Source organism: Rhinolophus hipposideros (assembly GCF_964194185.1).
Source record: "Rhinolophus hipposideros genome assembly, chromosome: 11".
Taxonomy (NCBI): Eukaryota; Metazoa; Chordata; class Mammalia; order Chiroptera; family Rhinolophidae; genus Rhinolophus; species Rhinolophus hipposideros.
The window spans coordinates 80,640,959-80,661,181 of record NC_138057.1 but is presented as its reverse complement, the minus strand read 5'-3'; the positions used below and the strand labels follow the sequence as shown (position 1 = coordinate 80,661,181).

General features: G+C 55.9%; 1 protein-coding gene across 1 annotated transcript; it reads right to left on the bottom strand.

Moving 5' to 3' along the window:
• Window positions 1-595: 595 nt before the first annotated feature.
• Window positions 596-13,099, bottom strand: ABO (ABO, alpha 1-3-N-acetylgalactosaminyltransferase and alpha 1-3-galactosyltransferase). Its single transcript, XM_081066354.1, has 7 exons — window positions 12,721-13,099; window positions 9,287-9,356; window positions 8,549-8,605; window positions 6,968-7,015; window positions 5,533-5,568; window positions 4,898-5,032; window positions 596-3,686 (listed from the first exon to the last, which is right to left on the bottom strand). The coding sequence occupies exons 1-7, from the start codon at window positions 12,746-12,748 to the stop codon at window positions 2,996-2,998; spliced, it is 1,065 nt and encodes a 354-aa protein (XP_080922480.1). The 5' UTR covers window positions 12,749-13,099; the 3' UTR covers window positions 596-2,995.
• Window positions 13,100-20,223: the final 7,124 nt, after the last annotated feature.

Here is a 20,223-nt window from a genome sequence, read left to right as displayed (position 1 = left end):
TCAGAGCAACCATAGTGCTTAATAGGGAAACACCAGAAGTATTCCCGTTGAATCTAGAAGCAAAGACAAAAGTATCCACTCTCTACCATTAATATGTTTGCTCTGGAGGTACCAGCTAATGCAAACTCTGGGACAGATGTGTCTGGTTGGGAGAGCCAGAGGGTGGGGGCCGCTCCGGCTCTGTCAGGGGACCCTGGGGAGTGAGTCTGACACCTGCAGCTTTTATAGTTGAAGGCAGGAGATTCTAATTCTGCCGAATTAGGAGAGAAATTCTCTAAACATAGGAATGACATTTAGATGTTGGGCAGCCAAAACGTAATGGCAAATGTCCATTCTATCTGACGTCTAGGAAATAAGATCCCTCCCAGGAGAGGCGCGACGGGTTCTAAGGATGATGGTGAGGCAAGAGTTCCAGACTGGACAGGAGAACAGAAGGTTCCAGTAGGATGTCCGCAAGGAAACAAAATGTTACAGATTGGTTTACCTGACGGGTTTGATCAGATTGAGAGGAAATCTAAACCTCGAGCGGTGAGCTTCGGGATGAATTAGTGATAAATAGTACACAGATAACAAAAACATGGCAAAAAAAGTTATTAGCCCCATGAAAAGAAATCTATAGTTGTATTAGAAAGAAATGTACTCTGTGAAAATATTCACATTGTCATAATAATATAAATACTGCATATTGACCCAAAATATGGAGCGTGGCAAAAGAGAAACCCTTAATTAACTTTCGAGGAAGGCACTGGATGACATCTAAAATAAGCTCAAAGCATACCAATGTATTTTCACTGTACACCATACAGTGGAATTCTGAACCATACAATAACCACTTATTCAAAAGTACATAAAGAAAGAGAGATACAAGTTATTACAATATGGATGCAAATAATCAGGAACAAAGTTGAAACTTGTTTTCGGGGAGTGGGACTTACAAATCTCTGATCTTCACGAGATGATGTCTAATTTTTCTATAATGCGCATCTTACTTTTATAGTTTTAAAAGTATTAAAGTCACATGTTAAATGTTACCCATTTGTCACTCATCTATGAGGTAAAGTGCATTATTTAGTTTTTACTTTTAAAGGATTTATTACAAGGACAATAAACGTTTATTACGGTAAAATAATGAATTCTAAAAGAATTCAGAATCTAGTACAGAACAAAGTCCTCCCAGGGCGCAGAGCCCTGACTGCCCGGGGTGCTCACCGTTCCAGACCTTTCCGTGTGGGTGCACATGTATCGGTGTGGGCCTGTGTTCCCGCCCCCGTGCATGTATGTGTGTGTTCACGTGTGTGCATGTGCACATGTACTGTGGGTGTTGGGCGGGGAGGATTCTCGGGTGCGTGCCCTTCTGGAACCTTATTTTCCCAGGCGTGCACACTGCCACTCAGTCCTCTTCCTCCTTAGGTTCTGTGTCCCCACATCAGGATTTCGGAAGCCCCTGCTGTGGCACATGGGTCATGTCCAATTTTTCACTCCCCTCATCGTGCTGAAGGGAACATTTATACACCTTATACACCTAAATCTTTATTTATTTAGGATAGGTCTCTAGAAGTAGAGATTCTTGGTCTAATGCAAACACGATTTTAACGTGTTGGGTCCAGTTTCCTACATCTGAGGTCTCTGTCCACTTTGGGCCTTGTTTGGGAAAACAAAGTGCAGAGACCTGCAGCTGAGACCTCAGGGAGGAAGAAAGGTGGGGGGCTGGGAGTGGGGGTGATCAAGGGACTTGGGAGTGACAGGCCCAGCTAGAAGGTCCCTGCCACATGTCCCTGACCCTGCCCTACTCCATAACTCACTGACGGGGCAGGTAAGGAGGAGAGAGCAGAGGGGATGGGGAAGGCACAGGTCAGAGAGGAGACTCAAGAGCGGGACAGAGTGACTCCATAGGGACAAAAAGCAGGCCCGGCTCTAGGCTCATCGTGGATGGGACCTTGACACTGTGCTACGTGAATAAGCCAGTCCATACAGGGCAGATACTGGAGGACTGCACTCATGCCAGAGACTGAGAAGTGTCAGACGCATACAGACCAGGAGGAGAACGGTGGGGGCCAGGGCTGGGGGAGGGAATAGGGAATTCATGTTTAGTGAACAGAAGTGGGGAAGAGGACAAGCTCTGCAGATGGATAGTCCTGGCCGCATAAAATCGGAGCCTTCTGCAGCTGCAAAGCACCCAGAAATTATGAAAATTTACCAACCACAGAAAAGAAAGAAGGGCGCTAGTGTGTGACTTCTCTGTCTTGGCAGGGGACGGGAAAAACAGGCCAAGAAAAGGCAGCATTTCAGGCCAGAAGAAGGCCTCGCTGGAGAGCACAGGAATCATTTTTAAGTAAAAGACACAGGTTTTCTTGACAATTGGCAACTTCCTGTTACTATCCAAAAATATTAGTTCTCAGTTCTGGGAACTGGCAACTCCAGAGGGAACCGAGTGGCCTGAGGTGATGGGCAAACGGGGCTCCCCGTGGGTAGTGCCTGGGGCTGGACAGGGGAGCCAGGCAGCAGTCAAGAGTCCTGATCTGGCCTCAACTTCCTCTCCTGTGAAGAGGAAGGGATCCGGACTAAAGCAGGAGCTGTGTGTGTCCCCAGGACCCGCTGTGACGATGGAGCAGGCGCCTCCCTTCTGCTCTGGAAGGGATTTCGTCTGGGACCCCTTGTTTGTCAGGAGGGGCCGGGACCACCTGCCTCATCCCAGCTGTTGGGCCCGGGGAGTAGCAGCTGATGGCACAGGGGAGTAGCAGCTGATGGCACCAGTGGGCAACTCCTGGCACTTGTGCCCATGGGAATGGGGCCTTTGTTGTGTATGCCTGTGTGTGGGGTGGGGGTCCGGGGTGGTGGTGCTGGGAGGTGGGGGGCAACGCTAGGCCTGAACAATATTCCTCAGGACAGAAAAGGGAAGCGCAGTTGTTCTCCAGCTGCTGGTTCCGGTCCGGGCTGCAGGCAGAGGGAGCCCGGGGAGCCCGCACGCCCTCCCTCAGCCCTTCCCCGCCTACCGTCAGCGGTGCCGGATTTCCTGGTGGTCCTTGGGGACGGCCACGTATCTCAGCTTCTTCACGACGGCCGGCCAGCCTAGCAGCTGCTCGTCCCACATGTACTCCGGGGACAGCACCTTGGTGGGCTTGTGGTCCAGCAGATACCTGTTCAGGTGGCTCTCGTCGTGCCAGACGGCCTCGATGCCGTTGGCCCAGTCGGCCACCATGGCCTGGTGACAGGCCGTGGTGAGGCGGTGAACCTCGGCCCCCGAGCCCCCGAAGAAGGCCCCCACGTAGTAGAAGTCGCCGCGGTCCCGGGGGATGTGCGCCCGCGACTGCGGCCGGCGCTCGTAGGTGAAGGCCTCGCGGGCGGCCCCGAAAAAGCCGGGGTGCAGCGTGCCGAAGAGCCGCGAGAGGGTCTCCACGCCCACGTGGTCGCGGAAGCGCATGTCCACGTCGGCGCACACCAGGAAGTCCACTTCGCGCAGGAAGCGCTGCGCGCAGAAGCTGCTGATGGTTTCCATGCGGCGCATGGACACGTCCTGCCAGCGCGCGGCGCCCGGGACCTCGAGGACGACCAGCCGGCGGCCTCCCCGCAGGGGCGCGCGCGGCACGTCGGCCGGCCGGTCCGTGAAGACGTAGTAGTTGACCTTGTGTCCCACCATGAAGTGCTCCTCTGCCGTCTCCAGGAAGAGCTTCAGGAAGACCACGTACCTACAGGAATGGGGGACAGCGCCGCCAGGAGGGTCACTGCCGCGCCCCGCCGAGGGACCCCGACCCTGGGAGCCATGGGCCTTGTGCAGCCAATCTCCCGGCCAGGCCTGCGGGAATCTGACGCCTGGCCCTCTCTAATCCTCTGCTCCTGGAGATGGGGGACCGTGAGCACCCCACTTACAAAGGAGGGCCTGCGGCTTCCGCGGCAGAAACCTGCGCAGCCCTACCGCCAGCAGAGCTGGGTCTGGGTCACACCCCGGCGCTGCGCCTCCTCCCCTACCAAACAGCCTGCAGGTACCCCCTCCCTGGCAAAGCCCCTCAGGTCTCCCCCCCCCTGGGGCACACCCACAACCCCTGTCTCCCACCCTGTCTGGCCTGAGCCCAGCACCTGCTGGTGCAGCCCTCCTTTTCATGCTGTGGGAGGCTGCTTGGATCCAGGAGGGTGCAGCCACCTGCCGCCTTTGCTTTCAGTGGGCTGTCCCTGTCTCCTCCCCTCACCCCCATGCCTTTCTCTACCCCTTAAAGTGCCCTCCCGTGAAGGCTGCGGGGTGTCTTACTGACAAAGGACTCAGTAAACTGCTGGTAGTCCTGGGGAGGGGGGGTCACCCAGAACTCCCTCTCCACCTGTGATCATGGATCAGGTCCAGTACACGGGGAGGGAAGGGGAGCCGTGGAAACCAAGAAGAGGGGGCCTTGCTTGGGCCCCAACCTAGAGTCCAAGGATGTCAGCTTCTAGGTCTGGCTTGTAGGTCTCCTCTACCCTGGGAAGGCTTCTCCAACTGTCTCAGGCGGCTGGTTCTTCCCTGAGGTCCCCAAAGGCCACATGCTCCCCACCATGGGGACAGCAGCTCCCCCAGCATCGGGCAAGTGTATTGAGCCCTCAGAGGCCCCAAGTTCTTGAGAGCACCGAGGCGCTTCACCTGTGCCTGCCCCACACCTGGCAGGTTAGTAAATCACTCACAGGGAAGGTGAGCACTCGGTTAAGTAGGGGACACACACACCTCCCCCCCCCCCGCCCCCAATGCTGCAATATAGCCCAGCACCGGGAGCCCATCTTGAGAGTCAGGCCAGAACACTGCACCGTGACTATGGGCTCTCGCTTTCACATCTACCCCTTGGGAGGGAAGGGCCGGACCCCACCCCACTCTGCCCTGGACACAAAGACAGACTTTGATGTCCCTGGTCACTACCTCTGTCATCTCACTACTTACTTTTTGATGGCAAACACGGTTAGTCCAATGGTGACATTCTGGACCCGGAACTGCTCATTCAGAATGTCGATGTTGAAGGTCCCCTCCCAGACGATGGGGGCCAGCCAGGGGGTCAAGACAAGGACGTCTTTCCTACTGCACCAAGAGAGAGCCACACGGCAACGGCAACGTGTGTGCTGGCAGGAGGGTGAACACACGCAGGCCCTATGCTCACGGCCCCCACAGGGGGCCCCACCCAGGCTCCATCCCCTCCACATCTCGGGACTGACTCTCCTGCCAGAAGGACTTGACAATTGCAGGAAACCTACCAAATACAAATCACTTCAACTTTTTCCAAATGCTGGACACTGAGGACAGCAGGTGGGAGCTGGGATTTGCCAACAAAGGGGACCCCTCCCCTGAGAGGAAGGCCCCAAACACTCTACACTTTCTTTGGTGGACAAAGGACAGGAAACAGGAAATGCAAGCCACAGAGGGAGAGAAGGATGGAGAATCTCTGGCTCAGATCTCACGAAGACAAGAAAGGAAAGAATCAGGCAAAGTGAGTTCTAGGAGAGATTTCAATGGAACTGCCCTTCAGTCTTTAGAATAGGGAGAGAGAGAGTACGATGTTAAATTTCAATAAGTTTACTCACGGGGGTGTTAGCACCTTGGGCTGGGGATAAACCATCCTGAAAAACAACATGCACGACCTGAGTTTGCAGGCAGGTCACATGGATGTCCCATGTAGGGGGCTGGTGTAGCTACGGAAAGTGACTGATGGAAAGTGACTGACGTCTGCCTCCTCCCGGGACAAGGGATCCCACAGGTTGCCCTGTGGCTACTCGAGGCACTTCCTGGACAATATCCTTGGTCTTAGGGAGGGCTGAGCCTCTGAGTCTCAGTTTCCTCATCTGTGAAATGGGCAGTGGAACTAGAAGACCCCAGGGGCTTTGCCTTCCTCTGGACTTGAAGTGGGAGGATCTCAGGGGTCCTCGCTTAATCCACTGTGGCTAGGGAGTGGCCTGGAAGAGACCTCTGGATGGGTAGGTCGCCCAAGGAAGTAGCTGGCCCAAAGGAATGGCCATCAGACATGCAGGCAGTCCACCTGGCTCTGTGGTGTCACTGGCTGGGTGACATGGGAAGGTCTCAGGCTCCCAGACTCCAGGCTCCCTGTCTGCCACCTGGGAAGAGGAATGCCTACCTGACTTGGTTGTCATAGGACCTGCTTTAACAGCGACTTATAGCACTGTCAGGGGCAACAGCCTGGAAAATACAGCTGAGTGTCCTCCATCCCCAACAATTGTGCAGCCCCCGCAAAAATAAGCCAGGGACCACTGGTCATTGCCAATAATGACTGCAATTTCCATTCCTGGGATAGCATTTAAATGTAGGTATCAGCCTTAAAGAGGAAGGAAATTCTGACAGACGCTACACCACAGATGAATGCTGTGGTCAATATGCCAGTGAGATAAGCCAGTCACGAAAGGACACTCTGATTACACTGATATGTGGTCCTTCCAGGAGACAGCTGCGGGAGGGGGAATGGGGAGTGAGTGTTTAATGGGGACAGAATTTCAGTTTGTGAAGATGAGAAGTCCTGGAGATGGATGGTGGTGATAGTTGTACGACATGAATGTACTTAATGCCATTGAGCTGGTCACCTAAAAATGGTTCCGATAGTAAGCTTCAGGCCAGGTGTATTTTACTGTAGTTAAAAATTAAAGAAAAACAGTAGGGTGGCTGCCTCATTTCGGATTGCCTGAGATGTTCCTGGTTTCAGCACCTATAAAGGCCCCCAATCCGGGACCCATTTGAGGCCAGGCAAACCAGGCCAGTCGGTCACCCTCTTTAAAGCCAAATGCCATCCAACTGGTCAAAACGGAAGCACTAGCTACGCATGGATCTTTCTACGGCTTTAGAAGGAGGTGGAAGTCAGAACCAAGCTTTGGGGAAGGGAGCAGCCATGCTGCCTTTGAGCTCAAGAGGACAGCCAGCCTGTCCCAGTGTCCCTGCCTCTCTCCCTACACACACCCACTCGGGCTGGAGGGCAAGCACCTGATGGGGAGGTGCCCCCTGAAGACACTGTACCTCGGTAATGTCACAACGTGCAGGCTGATCGGTTTTCCAGCAGCTTCACTGCAGAATGAGAACAGAGAGGGGGTTTTACCAGGAGAACTCAGGGGGCCTGGTGGAGAGGGAAAGGGGTGTCTCGGAGCGTAGACATGGACTCCGTCTGAAACATGCCATCACTGTGGACAGCGGGCCTGGTGCTGGCTTGTGTCCCTGCACGCCTCCGACTCAGAGACATCAGACATTGCAGTTGGAGGGGCCCTTCTGCTGAGCCGTAGGCCCCACTTCACCAGACCCTGCTGAGCCGATCCTGAGCAGGTGGAGGTTTCGAACTCGTCTATACTCTAGGCCCCTCCCAGCATGAGGTCCCTGATGGGCCACGATCCCTGACCCTGGACTCGGACTGGACTTGGTCTCCAGTTTGTAACAAATAAAACGCATAATAGGTGATGCTGTGGGACTATGGGACTTCTGAAACCAGGTCATCAAAGGTGATACAGGCCCGTCTCTCTTGGGGATACTGATCTTGAAACCTCCCAACCAAGCTAAGAGGAAGCCCAGGCCACGCGGGGTGGCCCCGGGCAGGTGTCTCAGCTGAGAGCCAGCTTCAACCATCAGAAATGTGAGGAGGCCCTCAAGCTGACCCTGGCCCAGCCACCGTCTGCCTACACCCACCTGACACCCGAGCGAGAACCGCCCGCCTGAGCCCAGTCAACCTCAGGACCTGGAGAGATATGGGAATCGATGTCTGTGTTTGTTTCACACCACAAACTGGGAAGCTTTCTTACACAGCAGCAAATGACTGATACAGGAGGAACTGGCTGGATGCCAAGAGCAGGAGTTGAGAAGAATGGTCCTGGCAGAGGAAACAGCACGTGCAAGGCCCAGTGTCAGGACAGCATGGCATGTGCAGGATGACAAAAATCACTGGGATGGACCCTAGAGGTGTGGGCCGCAGTGGGAAAGACAAAGCCAGAGAGGCCAGGCAGGTGGGAGGCAGACCTCGGAGGGGCTCATGTGTTATGTTCTGGAACTCTGGCTAATGGAGGAGAATGTGGTCAGGGCAGAGGGGGGCAAGGAGATAAGCATGGAGGCTGCCAGGAAGAAGAGGGGAGCCTCCCCCAGAGCAGCAGGGAAGCAGAGAGAGGCAGGAACTGGCTGGTACTTCCAGGTAGGATGACAGGCTGGTACCTAGCTGTATGGGGTGAGGGGCGATTCACAGGTTGTACCTTGGGCACAGGGTGGGAGGTGAGCCGCTCACTACTAGGGTCCTCAGGAGGAGGGACAGAGTGGGGAGTAGGTCATTCATGGGACACACAGGTGATTCTGGAGGCTGGAGGTGGGAGGTCAGAAGGGAGGTTGCAGCTGAAGCCAGACCTGTGGAGTCAGTCCTGCCCAGGTGACCTTTCAAGGCCATGAAACTGACCCAGCTGCTCTGAGTAGAGAGAGTGATGAGGCGGCCCAGACCCACCGATGGGTCAGCTCAGGCGGGGCTGGCGGGGCCACGGAGAAGCCAGTACTGCTCAACCCCCACCCCCGGTAGAGGGCCAGTCGCCAAGGCTGTAAGGGGCAGTGTGGCCCTGTCCTTCATTCACTCACCCTGCTCCTTCCTGCCTGGTTCCCAGCATCGGCATTCTCGGGCTCAGGACACCAGCGCTGTGGAGAGCCACCAAAGGCCATTGTTGAGGAGGGTGGTCCTGCGATGGCCTGTCCATCATCCCCATGAGAAGATCGAGCTGGAGCCCAGGCTGGGAGCTCCCTGTGGGACTTCCGGGCCTCAGGCAGGGCGGGGGCAATTCTCCCCAAAGCTCAGGGGACTGATCCCAAGTGGTGGGAGGGCTCCCGTGCTCCTATCTGTGGCCAGTGCTCCCGTCTGAGCCCCTGTGGCAGCTGGAGCGGGTCCCTGTGCACGACCAGCTCGGCCCAAGGCTGCCCTAGGGAGATTCCTGGCGGGGTCCCCAGTAGAGCAACCAATGTAACGTCACTCGATAGTTCCAGGACCGTCTCCATCTGGACACAGCTAACAGCATGGCTCCCAAGCTGGCCTGCCCCACTCCCAGCCACATAGCTGAAGGGAGGTAGTTTCCTTGCCTTTCCCCCGACTCCCCATTTGTAAAGTGGGGGGAAGACAGCTCACTCACAAGGTGAGGCTTCCATGTGAGGGTATGTAAAGGCAGGGGCCCTCTGTTGGGTGAGATAGCTGCCATCAGTCCTGTCATTCCTGTTGTGATTCTAAGGTGGGGGAGGGGACAGCTCAGGGCACCCCATCAGGATCTGCCCTGCTGCTGCTGCTTCTCCCCAAGCCTGCAGAGCCCGACAGTCATGGACTTTTCTTACCCAAAGAAGACCAAGAAGAGCATGATGAGGAGAAAGGCTGCTGGACGAAGTGAGCAGTATCGTGGTTTTCCTGGAAAACATGGAAACCCAATCACTCCCCTCTCCTCCCCACTCCAGGCCCACTCTGTTGTGATTCAGACATCAGGCCCCACGACTGGCCTGGGTCCTGCCAGGACAGCCCCTCCTGCTGCAGGTCCTAACAGGAGTGTCTCTAAGAGCCAGTCCAAATCCAGGACAGTTTCTGTTCTCTCCCTCTGAGTGGCGGGCAGGTGGTTCTTCCCTCCCCGCACATTGCCCTGGGGGTACCCGACTCCCAGTTACTCTGGCCTCCCTGTAGGCTCTTCCCACTCAGCACCTCCTTTCCTTAGAGACAGAAACGACCGCACTGAAACGAACACCGGAGGACCACTGCTGACCCTGCCACCAACAGGAACAGCCCCACCAGGACAAAGGGACCACCACCTCCCCTAAGGATTTCATGCCCCCCCCCAAATGCTCTTGGAAACAGTCATTGGTCTTTCTTTATGGTGATTTTTTTGTTCATGAAAGTGACGTATTCACGTGGCCAAGAGTTCAAATACAGGCTCACAACTGACCTCCGACGTCCTCCAAATCGTCCCCTTCAAGTTATTCATCCCTCACTTCTCTGATCTTCCAATGCTTGTCTGCATTTGAATCCCAGGGGACAACGTATCTCTAGTACCTTCCTGACAGTAAGGGATGTGGGTGGTAGAATTTGAGTCTTTACATGTCTTATATGTATTTTTTCCCATTTTTGTACTTTCTAGATAGTTTGTAGGAAAATCTAGGTTGGAAATAGTTTCCCTTCCGTTTTGAAGAAACTGTTGCATTTTTCAAAACTTTGAAATCAAGTTCACGTGAAGTATAATTTCTATCTAATAGAACATATCCATTTGAGGTACACAGGTTGATGACTATTTAACAATGCATACACGTGTGTAACCACCACCCTGGCCAGATACACAGCACTGCCATCGCCCCAACAAATTCCCTCCTGCCCCTTTGCAGCAAACACCACACACCCCTGCCCCAGGCAACCACTAATCTGCTTTCCGTCACTAGACATTTCCCCTTTCAAGTATTTTGTATAAATGCAATCATACTATACCCGCTCCTTTGTTTGGCTTCATTCACACAGCCATGTTTTGAAGATTCATTCATGTTGTGACATGCATCAAGAGTTCATCCCTTTTTGTGTTGAACAGACTTTTTTGTCGCTATGCCACAATATGTTTATGCCTTCACCTGCTGATAGACGTTTGTTTCCCTCTTTGGGCCTACTACAAAGCTAAAGGAACAGAAGCACCAGGTGTGTTCAGTGTGGGGCTCAGTAAAAAGAGGTGACGTTGCCCTTGTAATTCTGAGTGACATCTTTGCTCCATTCTTTCCATCAGTAAGACCTGCCACAGTGAGAGGAGAGCCAGAGGCTGGCATGCTGCCCCTTTCCAGAACCCCTGCACGTGGCTCTCAGTCCTCTAGGAAGCCAGGTCTGGGGCTGAAGGAGTCAAACATCTCCTAGAAGCCACCCACACAGCAGCCAGGTCACCCCACACCCACCTTACCACCTGCCAATGTTGTCCTTTACTGTCATCTCCAAGGCCCTCTATGTCCCCTTCCTGCCTCTCTCTCAGACTGTCTCTCTTTCCTCAGCTACCACCCCCCCATCCTCCTTCTGTCCCCGAATAAGCCCAGTTGATTTCAGGGGGCTCCCGCTGTGCTGGGTCCTCCCCTTGGCACACGCGTGCCCTGGACTTTCACACACAGGGCATCTCCCATTCGTGTCTCTAAGGCCATCTCTTCACATGGCTCACTGCGCAGGTGTCTTGACCCACTGCAGGCCACCTGTGTCTTATAAGTGTTTAAAAATGTTGGTTGGATGTATAAATAGATGAATGAACGTGGGGAATCTGAGAATGGGATTAGTTTGCCAGGTTTCTCAAAAGACCTGAACTTCTTAATCTTCATGCTTGCATCTAGTCCAGTCACGGGCCGGCCCTCAAGGGTTTGGAGACCAATGGTAGAATCCCTGGCCTCGGAGGGTCCTAGAGCAGGGAAAACCAACACTGGTCCGTGCAGCCTGAGGCGCACCGAGGCGGTGTAACACCTGGGCACAAGAGAGACCAGGTGTTCATTACCTTGACTGGGGCGACTGTTCCCCAGGTGTCTACATGGGGCAGAGCTTATCAAACTGTACACTTTATGTGTGGCTTATGGTATAAAAGCTGTTCAAATAATTTGAGAGGAAAAAAGGGAACAATAACAAAATAACAGACAAACAAGCATAAAGAAGGCTGAGGGAGGAGCTGGAAGGCGCAGAAGCAGGTCTATGCAGTCAGACAGCCCCGATGCCAGGCTCTATTGGTTCTTCCTACCTGGCTGATGATCTAGGACAATGTCTTGAATCTCCATAAACCAGGGGTTTTCCCGGGGCTTATCACCTCCCAGGCCTTACTGAAGGGTGACACTGACTGGACGCCTGGCTCAGTGCTGTGAGCACAGGGACCACTTCGCACCACACCCACAGTTCTTTTCACGGATTTTCCACTCTTCCGCCTCTCACCTCCAGGCTGAAGCTGGCCTGGCTCTTCTCCCTCAAACCGAGTGGAGGCCTCTGCTCTATTTTATGCAGTCCCAAACCCAACTAAAACAGTTCCATCCCCAAACGTGCATACACAAACTGCTCTAAATGAAGGGAACGTGTGCCCTCGGGGGGCCACTTCAGGCCTGGTTCTCAGTCCCCTTTCCCAGCCCTGCTCACAGACCTGCAGCTGCGCCCCCGCCCACGTGATCCGTGTTCTGCTTTCCCTGTGTAGCGCTGGGGGCACAGCTCCCGTTGTGCACTAAGCATGTTAGCTGCCCATTGCTCTTCCCCCTGACACACACGCCTTGCTTGTGCAGCCTGGAGCTTTCCCAAGCGAAAGCTAGTGCCCAGGTGACTGGTGACCATGGCAAAGGGGCAGGACTGGGGCTGGTGCGGTGGAGCCCAAGGGCCTTGTAGGGGAAGGGGAGAGCCTGCCCACGACTCCACTGTCCATCCCCAAGCGGTCAGCACCTGAATCCCAGTTCAGCGAAAGGCGGCTTTGAGTAATGGGGCGCGGAGGGGCAGGCGGGGCGAGAGATTCCTGGAGACCCACGCGCGTCCGCATGGCCACCCGACCGAACCAGGACTGAGGACCCCGAGGCGAGCCCGCCTCCGCCAGCAGGCACTGCGACCTCGCCCGCCCTGCCTGCCGGTCCCGAGTACGAGGTCTCGGGAGGCTCCAGCCCTCCCCTCGCCGCTGCTCCGCCGGCCTCCAGCCGGCAGCCCGCGGCCCGTGGCAGTGGGCGCCCACCTGGGTCTGGCGGAGTGCCGGGTTTCACCCGCCACGGCTCTTCCCGCCCAGGCACCGCGGGGCCGTGGGGTCGCCACTCACTGGCCTTCGTCCGCAGCAGCTCAGCCATGGCCCCGAGTCCCACGGTGGCCGCCTCTCGTCTGCTCCTCGCTGCCTGTACGCCGGCCCTTTGTGACCTTCCGCCTGCGGCCTCCCAGGTGGGAGAGAAGCCGATCCCGCGGCGCCCTAGGCGGCCACACGCAGCCCGCTCCGCCCCAGGTCCGGACTCCCCGACGCCCGCCCCTGCAAGGTGATACCGGGGCGTGGGGCGGATGCCGGGCCCCGGGAGGAAAACTCGGTGTCCAGGGACCCCGACGACGTGGAGGGGCGGGGCCTCCTCAATAAGCACGAAAGAGGCCGTGCAACCGATCCGGTTCCCCGGGGCACGTCCCCCAAACCCTGCCCCCTCCCCGTGCCAGGACGCCCCGCCTCCCGCACCTGGGAGCGTCACAGGTGCCCGCGTCCCGGAAGTCCGGTCCCAGACGCCCAGACCACCTGCCGTCCCGCCCCCTGGTACCCCCGGCCCCCAGTCCCGGACCCTCCAGTTCTCCCAGCAGAACCGCTCGGACGCCCCAAGGAGCTCCCCTCCCCGAAGGTTGGGGACCCGGCCGCGGGCCCGCGATCCCGTGGAAGGTGGAGTCCCGGGTTCTGCCGCACGTCCCTTCGCTGCCAGGGGCCTCTGCTGAACACCTGCCCCCTACCGTCAGGGCTGCACCCGGCCTGTGCGGTCTCTGCCCAAAGAAGCTGGGAGACGGCGTGCAGGCCCAGCCAGAGGACCGTGCCCCACCACCGGGAGGGAGGTCAGGAGATGGAAGGGGCATACTGAGCGTGGGTGGAAATAACGAGAGCCCACTCCTCGCTGGCTGGTATACACCAGGCACCTTCCAGAGGCTTCTTTATACTCTTTCTGGTACATCTAGGAAGTGTGACAGTGACCTCTTTTCCAGGTGAGGAAATGAAGCTCAGGGAGGAGAAGCAGTCTTGAAGGTGGAGTCAGGTGCCTTACTCATCCCTTGAATTCATATTCCTTGCTCCCCTGGCTCTATTCACTTTCTTCTTCATCAGAATTTTACTTCCGCTCTGCATTTGCTATCAGGGAGCACGTGTCCCCCAGAAGTCTGGGGTCTCTCTTAGGCTTGATGCTCCTCTGTCTCTCCAAGGCCCTCCCATGTCTCCTGGGTTACTTGCCTGAGGACCAGGCCCCCTCAGCAGGAAACCACCCAGGCTCGCTTTTCTCTCTCTCCCACCACATGGTCCACTGGGACTCTGGTATCCCAGAGGGATATCCCAGAGGGAATTCACCTACCCAAGGAACAAGGGCCCGATCCTGTTAGCAGTCCCCCCGCGTTGCCGCGAGCATTGTTACCCCAGCTGGCCTCCTGGAGAACCAGGTGGACAGCTGAAGGGGCCTCAGGTGGAGGGCATCCCATCACCAGCCTTCCTCATTCTCTTGATCTGCCACACCTGCCCTGTGTCCCAGCCCCCGGTGCCCTGCTCTCCTGAACGACTCACCTAGACTTCTACGGCGACTTGGCTTCATAGGTATTCATTCTCGTACATGCTTTCCCTGTGTTAACTCAATCTTCATGCAAACCCTGCCTTTAAAAGGTACTGGAGGCACAGAGAGGAAGTGACCTGCAGAAAGAATTGGACCCAAGAGGCCTGGTCCTGAGGCTGCCCTCTTAACCACCCCACTGTGACCCAGCACTTGTCAGAGCCCCAAACCCAATTCTTGTCCAATCTCATCGTTCCTCAAATGGCTCTTTTACTCCTTCCTGCTCTCCTTAAGCCCCCAGGCTGCATCCCAATGCGCTGGGCTGGGCTTTGGGGGTGGCTTCTGTATGGATGCCCCGCTTACTGGGAAGGGCCTGAGATTGGACCCACTTGCAAACTAACAACCTAGCGTGCTGCTATTTCCCGGATGCTGGCAGAGGACACGGGTCAGGGGTCAGAGACAAAGGACTTGACTCACTGCATGTTCCCATGGGGTCCCTGTGCCCTCCGTGTGCCAGCCTGGTGACAGATGGCTGCAAGGTCCTGAGGAAGTTGTCCCTGCTCTGTCCTGGTCCCGGTTCCTGGAACTCCAGGAACCTTGCCTCGACCTCTGGTCTGATGGATCTCCTGAGCATCACATCTGCCTGGAGGTCATGTTGGCCTGGGGTGAAGATCTTCTCTGTCAGCCTGCCAAACTGTTGTGTGTCTTGTTCTGCCGCCAGCGTTTAGAACTGTGCCTGCACCAGGTAAGTGCTCAATAAATGTCTGTGGGAAGAAAGCACGTCGGTGCAAGGCACAGAATCACCCTCGCCTCATCTCCCCCCTCCGCGTGCTAGGGGCTCCCCTGGCATGTTCCCAGGGGACTGGATGCCTTTGTCCCAGGCAGGGCTGCCTCCAATCCAACATCCTCCTTTCCTGCTCATCACCTCCCCAATGTGCACTCCCCTTGTGACCCAAAGATGGGCAGTCAGAGTGTGTGTGTGTGTGTGTGTGTGTGTGTGTGTGTGTGCCGTGCGCCCGTGGGTGCCCAAAGGGCCCCGCATGGGAGGGGGTCGCCAGGATCTCAGGGGCTCTCATTCCCAAAGCAAACCCCATAGGAGGGTTGAGGCTGGCCTAGGAGGCCGGAACCCTCCCTGGTCCTCTGGAATCTACTCATCTCGTGGGTCCCAGGTCAGTCCCTGCCTCCCCTGCTTCAGTTTCCCAATTGTCCCATGAGGGGTTGGAAAAGGAACTGTTTAACCCCGTGCAGCGTGGATGCAGCCCAGGTTCTGCCCTCTGGGTGCGTATGGCAGGGACGCCCTCTGGTGTAGAACTCCCTCCCAGGCCCCGCAAGAGGATGCAGGTTGAACCCGCAAGGGCAGCGGGGTCTAGCGTCCTCGGCCAGGCGCGCACACGGGACCTGCGCAGTTGGATAGCGCGTGCACGTGACCCCGCCTACCGCTCGCACGCAAAACACCAACAGCACTAACGGATCCCCGCGCAACTGATGGGGATTATCCCGTCCGCTACCCCCTCACTGCTCTGTGGCTCCCACGTCCCGCTGAACCCTGAGACCACCCCCACCCCAGCCAGGCTGGCCACAAGGCACTGGGCTGGGTAAGCATGGAGACCTGGAGACAGGAGTCTCGAACACAGCCCACCCTGCTGCCCCATGGTGGTCCCCAGACTCCATCCCAGCGTGCAGCTCGATTCATGACTGGGTCAGGGGGACCCGGAGGCGGCAGTGGACGCGAGTCCGGGCAGGAAGGTCAGGCCACCCCTTCCCTTTCCTCTTCTACACCCCCTCCCCTTTCTTCCTGGCAGGACCCCAGGACATGAGGGCCAGCCTGTCCCTGGGTGCAGCCCTGGCTGGAGGGAGTCCATGGAGGAGGGGATCCCATCACCCGAATGGGCAAATGTTGGGTGCAGTTGTTATTAGTGAGCCTCTTGGGCATTCAGTGCTTTCGCCCCACTTTATTGATGAGCAGTGGCCTCAGCACTCAAGGCCACTCAGCTCTGAGTGACCAAGTCCAACTGTAAACAGGGGACTCAGAATCGTTGCTATTCACCATCCGAGCCGTACACTGACCATCAGAGGCCTTGTCCTGTGTTGGGGCTCCCCGGCCGGGTGACCTCCTGAGTCTAAGCACTTTAGGTGCCTTCATCTCCCTGCTTGCGTCCCCAACACACCCTCCTAGGGTCACTGACCCCATTGGAGGAGACTGAGGCTGTGAGAGGCACCACATGAGCTTGCCTGTCACAGGGCTGTGATGTGGCCCCACTGTGGCTTTGAACCCAGGTCAGTGTAATCCCAAAGGCTGTGCTTGGAGCCCGAGGAGGTGGCCTCTGAGCCCAGCCTTGAAGGTAAGTCCATTGTGGATGGGGGGCTAGGGGAAGGGGCACTGCAGATGGGGCTCTGAGGGGGGGCAAGGGTTTTGTAGGTCTCTGGAGTGGTGTAAGGGGGACACAGTGTGGAGGGCGTCTGGACCAGGTCACACAGACCTCTGAATGTGGGCCATTTATATAGGGGATGTTAGCCCCTTTGCCTCATGTGTGGGTTGCAAATATTTGTTCCCAGCTTATCATGTCCTCCCTTTTAAGTTATGGCATCTCCCTGAAACCTGTTGTCAGTTGCCCCCAATTTGGTCAATAGATTCAATACAATCTCTATAAAATACCTCAGCAGGTATCTCCTTGTGGAAGCTGATGAGCTCATTTCACAATTTATGTAGAAATACAAAGGACCAACAATACTCAGAACACTCTTGAGGCAGAGCACAGTTGGAGGGCTTCACTACCAGATAGTCAGATTTTCTATCCAGCTACAGAAATCAAGGCGGCGAGGTAGTAGAGTTAGGACAGACACGCAGAGCAATAGAATAGTATGGAGTCCTGAGACTCACACACACAGACATCTGTGAATCCTACAAACGTAATGATGGAAGCCAGACTGAGGACGTCTGGGGATGAGGACGGCTGAAGATCCTTATCGAAAAATGGTTCAATACACAAAAAGAAAAACAGTCAATATGCTATATCTCATTAACAGATGGATAAAATTCACACGATCATCTCAACAGATGAAGAAAAGTGATCTCTGACATGATAAAACCCTTTCATGAGAAAAGCACTCAACAAAGTAGGAATAGAAGGAAACTACCTCAACACAATAATGACCATTTCTGAAAAACCCACATCTAATATAATACTGAGTGGTGAAAGTCTGAAATATTTTCCTTTAAAATCAGAAACAATGCTAGGATGCCTACTTTTGCCATTTCTATTCAACATAGTATCAGAAGTCTTTGCAAGGGCAATTAGGCAAGAAAAAGAAAAGGCATCTCAATTGCAGTGGGAGAAGTAAATAATCTCTGTTCACAGATGACATCTTACATGTAGACACTCCTAATGATTTCACACAAAAAACTTTTATAACAAAAGAATTCAGCAAAGTTGTAGGACACAAAATCAACACAACCGAGACCCTAGCCCAGGGCAGGTGGCTGACCCGGACGGTCCACACCAGCCCCCCAACCCCCACCCCAGGCTCTCGCCTGTTCAGTGTTGGCAGGAATGAGCTGGGTGCCCGCAGCTCACAGCAAGGAGAGCAGGTTCAGCCCTGTGGTCGGGGTGGGGGGGGGGGTGGGGGGGCAGCTGCATGTTTGGGTCAGGAGCTTCTCTCCTGCGCCTGGGGGGGCCTGGCTTTCCTGCCGCCCATTTATCCTCCTGCTGGGCTGACCTGTAGATGGGACCCTGCCCCTCCCTCCTCTTCACAAAGACCCCTTGATTTTGCAGTGTGGGTGGTGATTAAGTCTTTGGTTTGGGTCCTGTAAATGACGGTTCTTACTTTTGGGTAATTAGCCATTATTACTCTCCAGCTGGATTCCTTCAGAGAAAGCCTTATCTGGAAGGGAGGATGTTATCAGAATGGGGACCAGTGCACCTCTGAGTTAGGTTCTAGGAAGATAAACAATGGCTTTCTTGTGCCCTCACACCTTCCCACCCCCACCCCTCCCACCAGCCTTGGCTGCACCAGCCCCAGGAATCCTGTACCAGCCCTGGTCCCTCCCAATGCCCCTGAGAGAGCTGGTCTGCAACCAGGCTCCAGCTCCCACCTCCCCTTTCCTTCCAGAACCCCTGAACTCCAAGCAAAGAACCCAGCTTGCTCCAAACGCCCAGGATGCCCACGGCACTTACTGCAGGCCCCTCGCCCCTCTCAGGCAGGATTGACCTTCCCCTCAAACACAGGCTCCTGTTCCGTCTTCCCATCGCTGCCCCCAGTGAGAACCTGGGGGGCCTCACTTTCTCTGCACCCTTCATGTCTGCTCCGCACACAACCCGGGCTGTGCTAACTGCAATCCGTGCTTGTTAGCTCAGCCACCATCTGCTACTAGTGTAGCCACAGCAGTTATATTGGTGGCCAGTGGTTCACTGGTTACAGCTGATGGCCAACTAGCCACTGCTGATGGCCATCTGATCACAGTTCATGGCCATTTACTACCTGAGCCAGCACCTGCCACATGAGGCCAAGAGCCTGGAAACTGCACTCCTGGCTCTGTTCCCACAACACTACAAAAGCCCCGGGGTGATTCTGGAAACTACTGTGATGACATATTCAGGAGCAGAGTCGCACACCGGCTGGGGGCCCAGTACCCTGCGGTCCCCATCCTGGTGGGCTCTGGGCTGCCTGGCCTCCTGCCTGCACCCTTCATGGTGGCCTCCCTCCTCACTACTGCCACAGCCTCCAGCCAGGGAGGAACCAGAGGGCCAGGTGACCCACCTGCACACGTGTCCCCACCTCAGGGCTACAGCCCACGCTGTCATCCCCACACTCACCCCTTCTCCCCTAGCACACGACCATCCAGAAGCTGCAGAAAGCACCCACAGGACCTTGGGCGGAGAACCAGCACCCAGCCCCTGCCTGGACCCCTGTGCCCGTTGGCCTGTGGCACCCACCTCTGAACCAGGACATCACTGGGTCTTCCTGTCCTCACCCTGGCTTCACCACCCCTCCCCATTCCTGGTCCCCTCCGCCCCCCGAAGGTCCCCACAGACAGGCAGAGTCACCAGGAACCACTGAAGCTCTTTATATGGGACAAGGATGGCGGATCCGGGCTGGGGGGAAGGGGAGCTGGGGGGGCGGGGATGCAGAACAGGCTAGGCCACAGGGGTCCTTCCATGTCCTGCTGGGGCTGCTGTGGAGCACGTTGCCTGCTGCCCTAGGAGGGGGTCAGTGGGGCCAGGATGAGGGTTGGCTGGAGGGGGCATCCTGGGGTTGTGGGGGTTGCAGCGGTGTGGGGGCAGGTTGCAGCTGCCACCAGGTGCTTGTGAAAGCTGGGGACTGACGTGGAACCTTTGTTCCTGAGTTATACAAATAGCTGAGCCAGCAGACAGAGAAAAGAAAGGAGTCCCTGACTGTCCCAGGAATGATGGTTGTGGACAGACATCCAAAGCAAAGACCAGGTCTCAGGATCTCAGAGCAGAGAAGGCTACCCCGGGCCCACACGGGGTCCCCCTTGTCTGCACTTGGGGTGCCCCCAGTGGCACTGATATCCCGTTGAACTCAGGGTTCTTGTTGGCTTCAAGGGTAACTCACCCTAATTACTTTCAGGAATGCCGTTTTCTGTCGAAAGTAAGAAAATCCCATCTCACGAATGAGATGATTCCCTGGAAAAGGGCCCTGAACCTGTCAGTACCTGCAGCTCAGACTGAAAACCAAGACACGTTACAGCGCTGATGTCTCCCCGACAGAGGGAATGGGGGAGGGAACAAGAGAGTCATAGGGGACGCAGAGGGACATAAGCAAGCTGGAGGGGACACAAGGAGACAGAGGGGACAAAGGGGGATACTGGGTGAACACCAGGAAAACGGGCAGAGCCAGCCTCTTACTCACATGGGCTGGCATCAAGATGTCCTCCTCTGAGAATCCCTTGTCCTGAATGAATTTCTTAAATGCTTCCAGGGCTTCTAGGTTCACATCGGGATTTCTACCTGCAGGGCAGGTGACCAGGTGAGCCTGAAGTCTAAATGATTGCTCCCAGGGCAGCGACAAATGGGGTACTGGTGATTGAG

Coding starts and splice junctions, on each gene's coding strand:
- ABO (XM_081066354.1), bottom strand. CDS start 12,748: ATGGCTGAGCTGCTGCGGACGAAGGCCA. Junction 5,569..6,967: donor CACGTTGTGACATTACCGAG/GTACAGTGTCTT, acceptor GTTGTTTTTCAG/GATGGTTTATCCCCAGCCCA. Junction 5,033..5,532: donor CCCAAGGTGCTAACACCCCC/GTGAGTAAACTT, acceptor CTCTTGGTGCAG/TAGGAAAGACGTCCTTGTCT.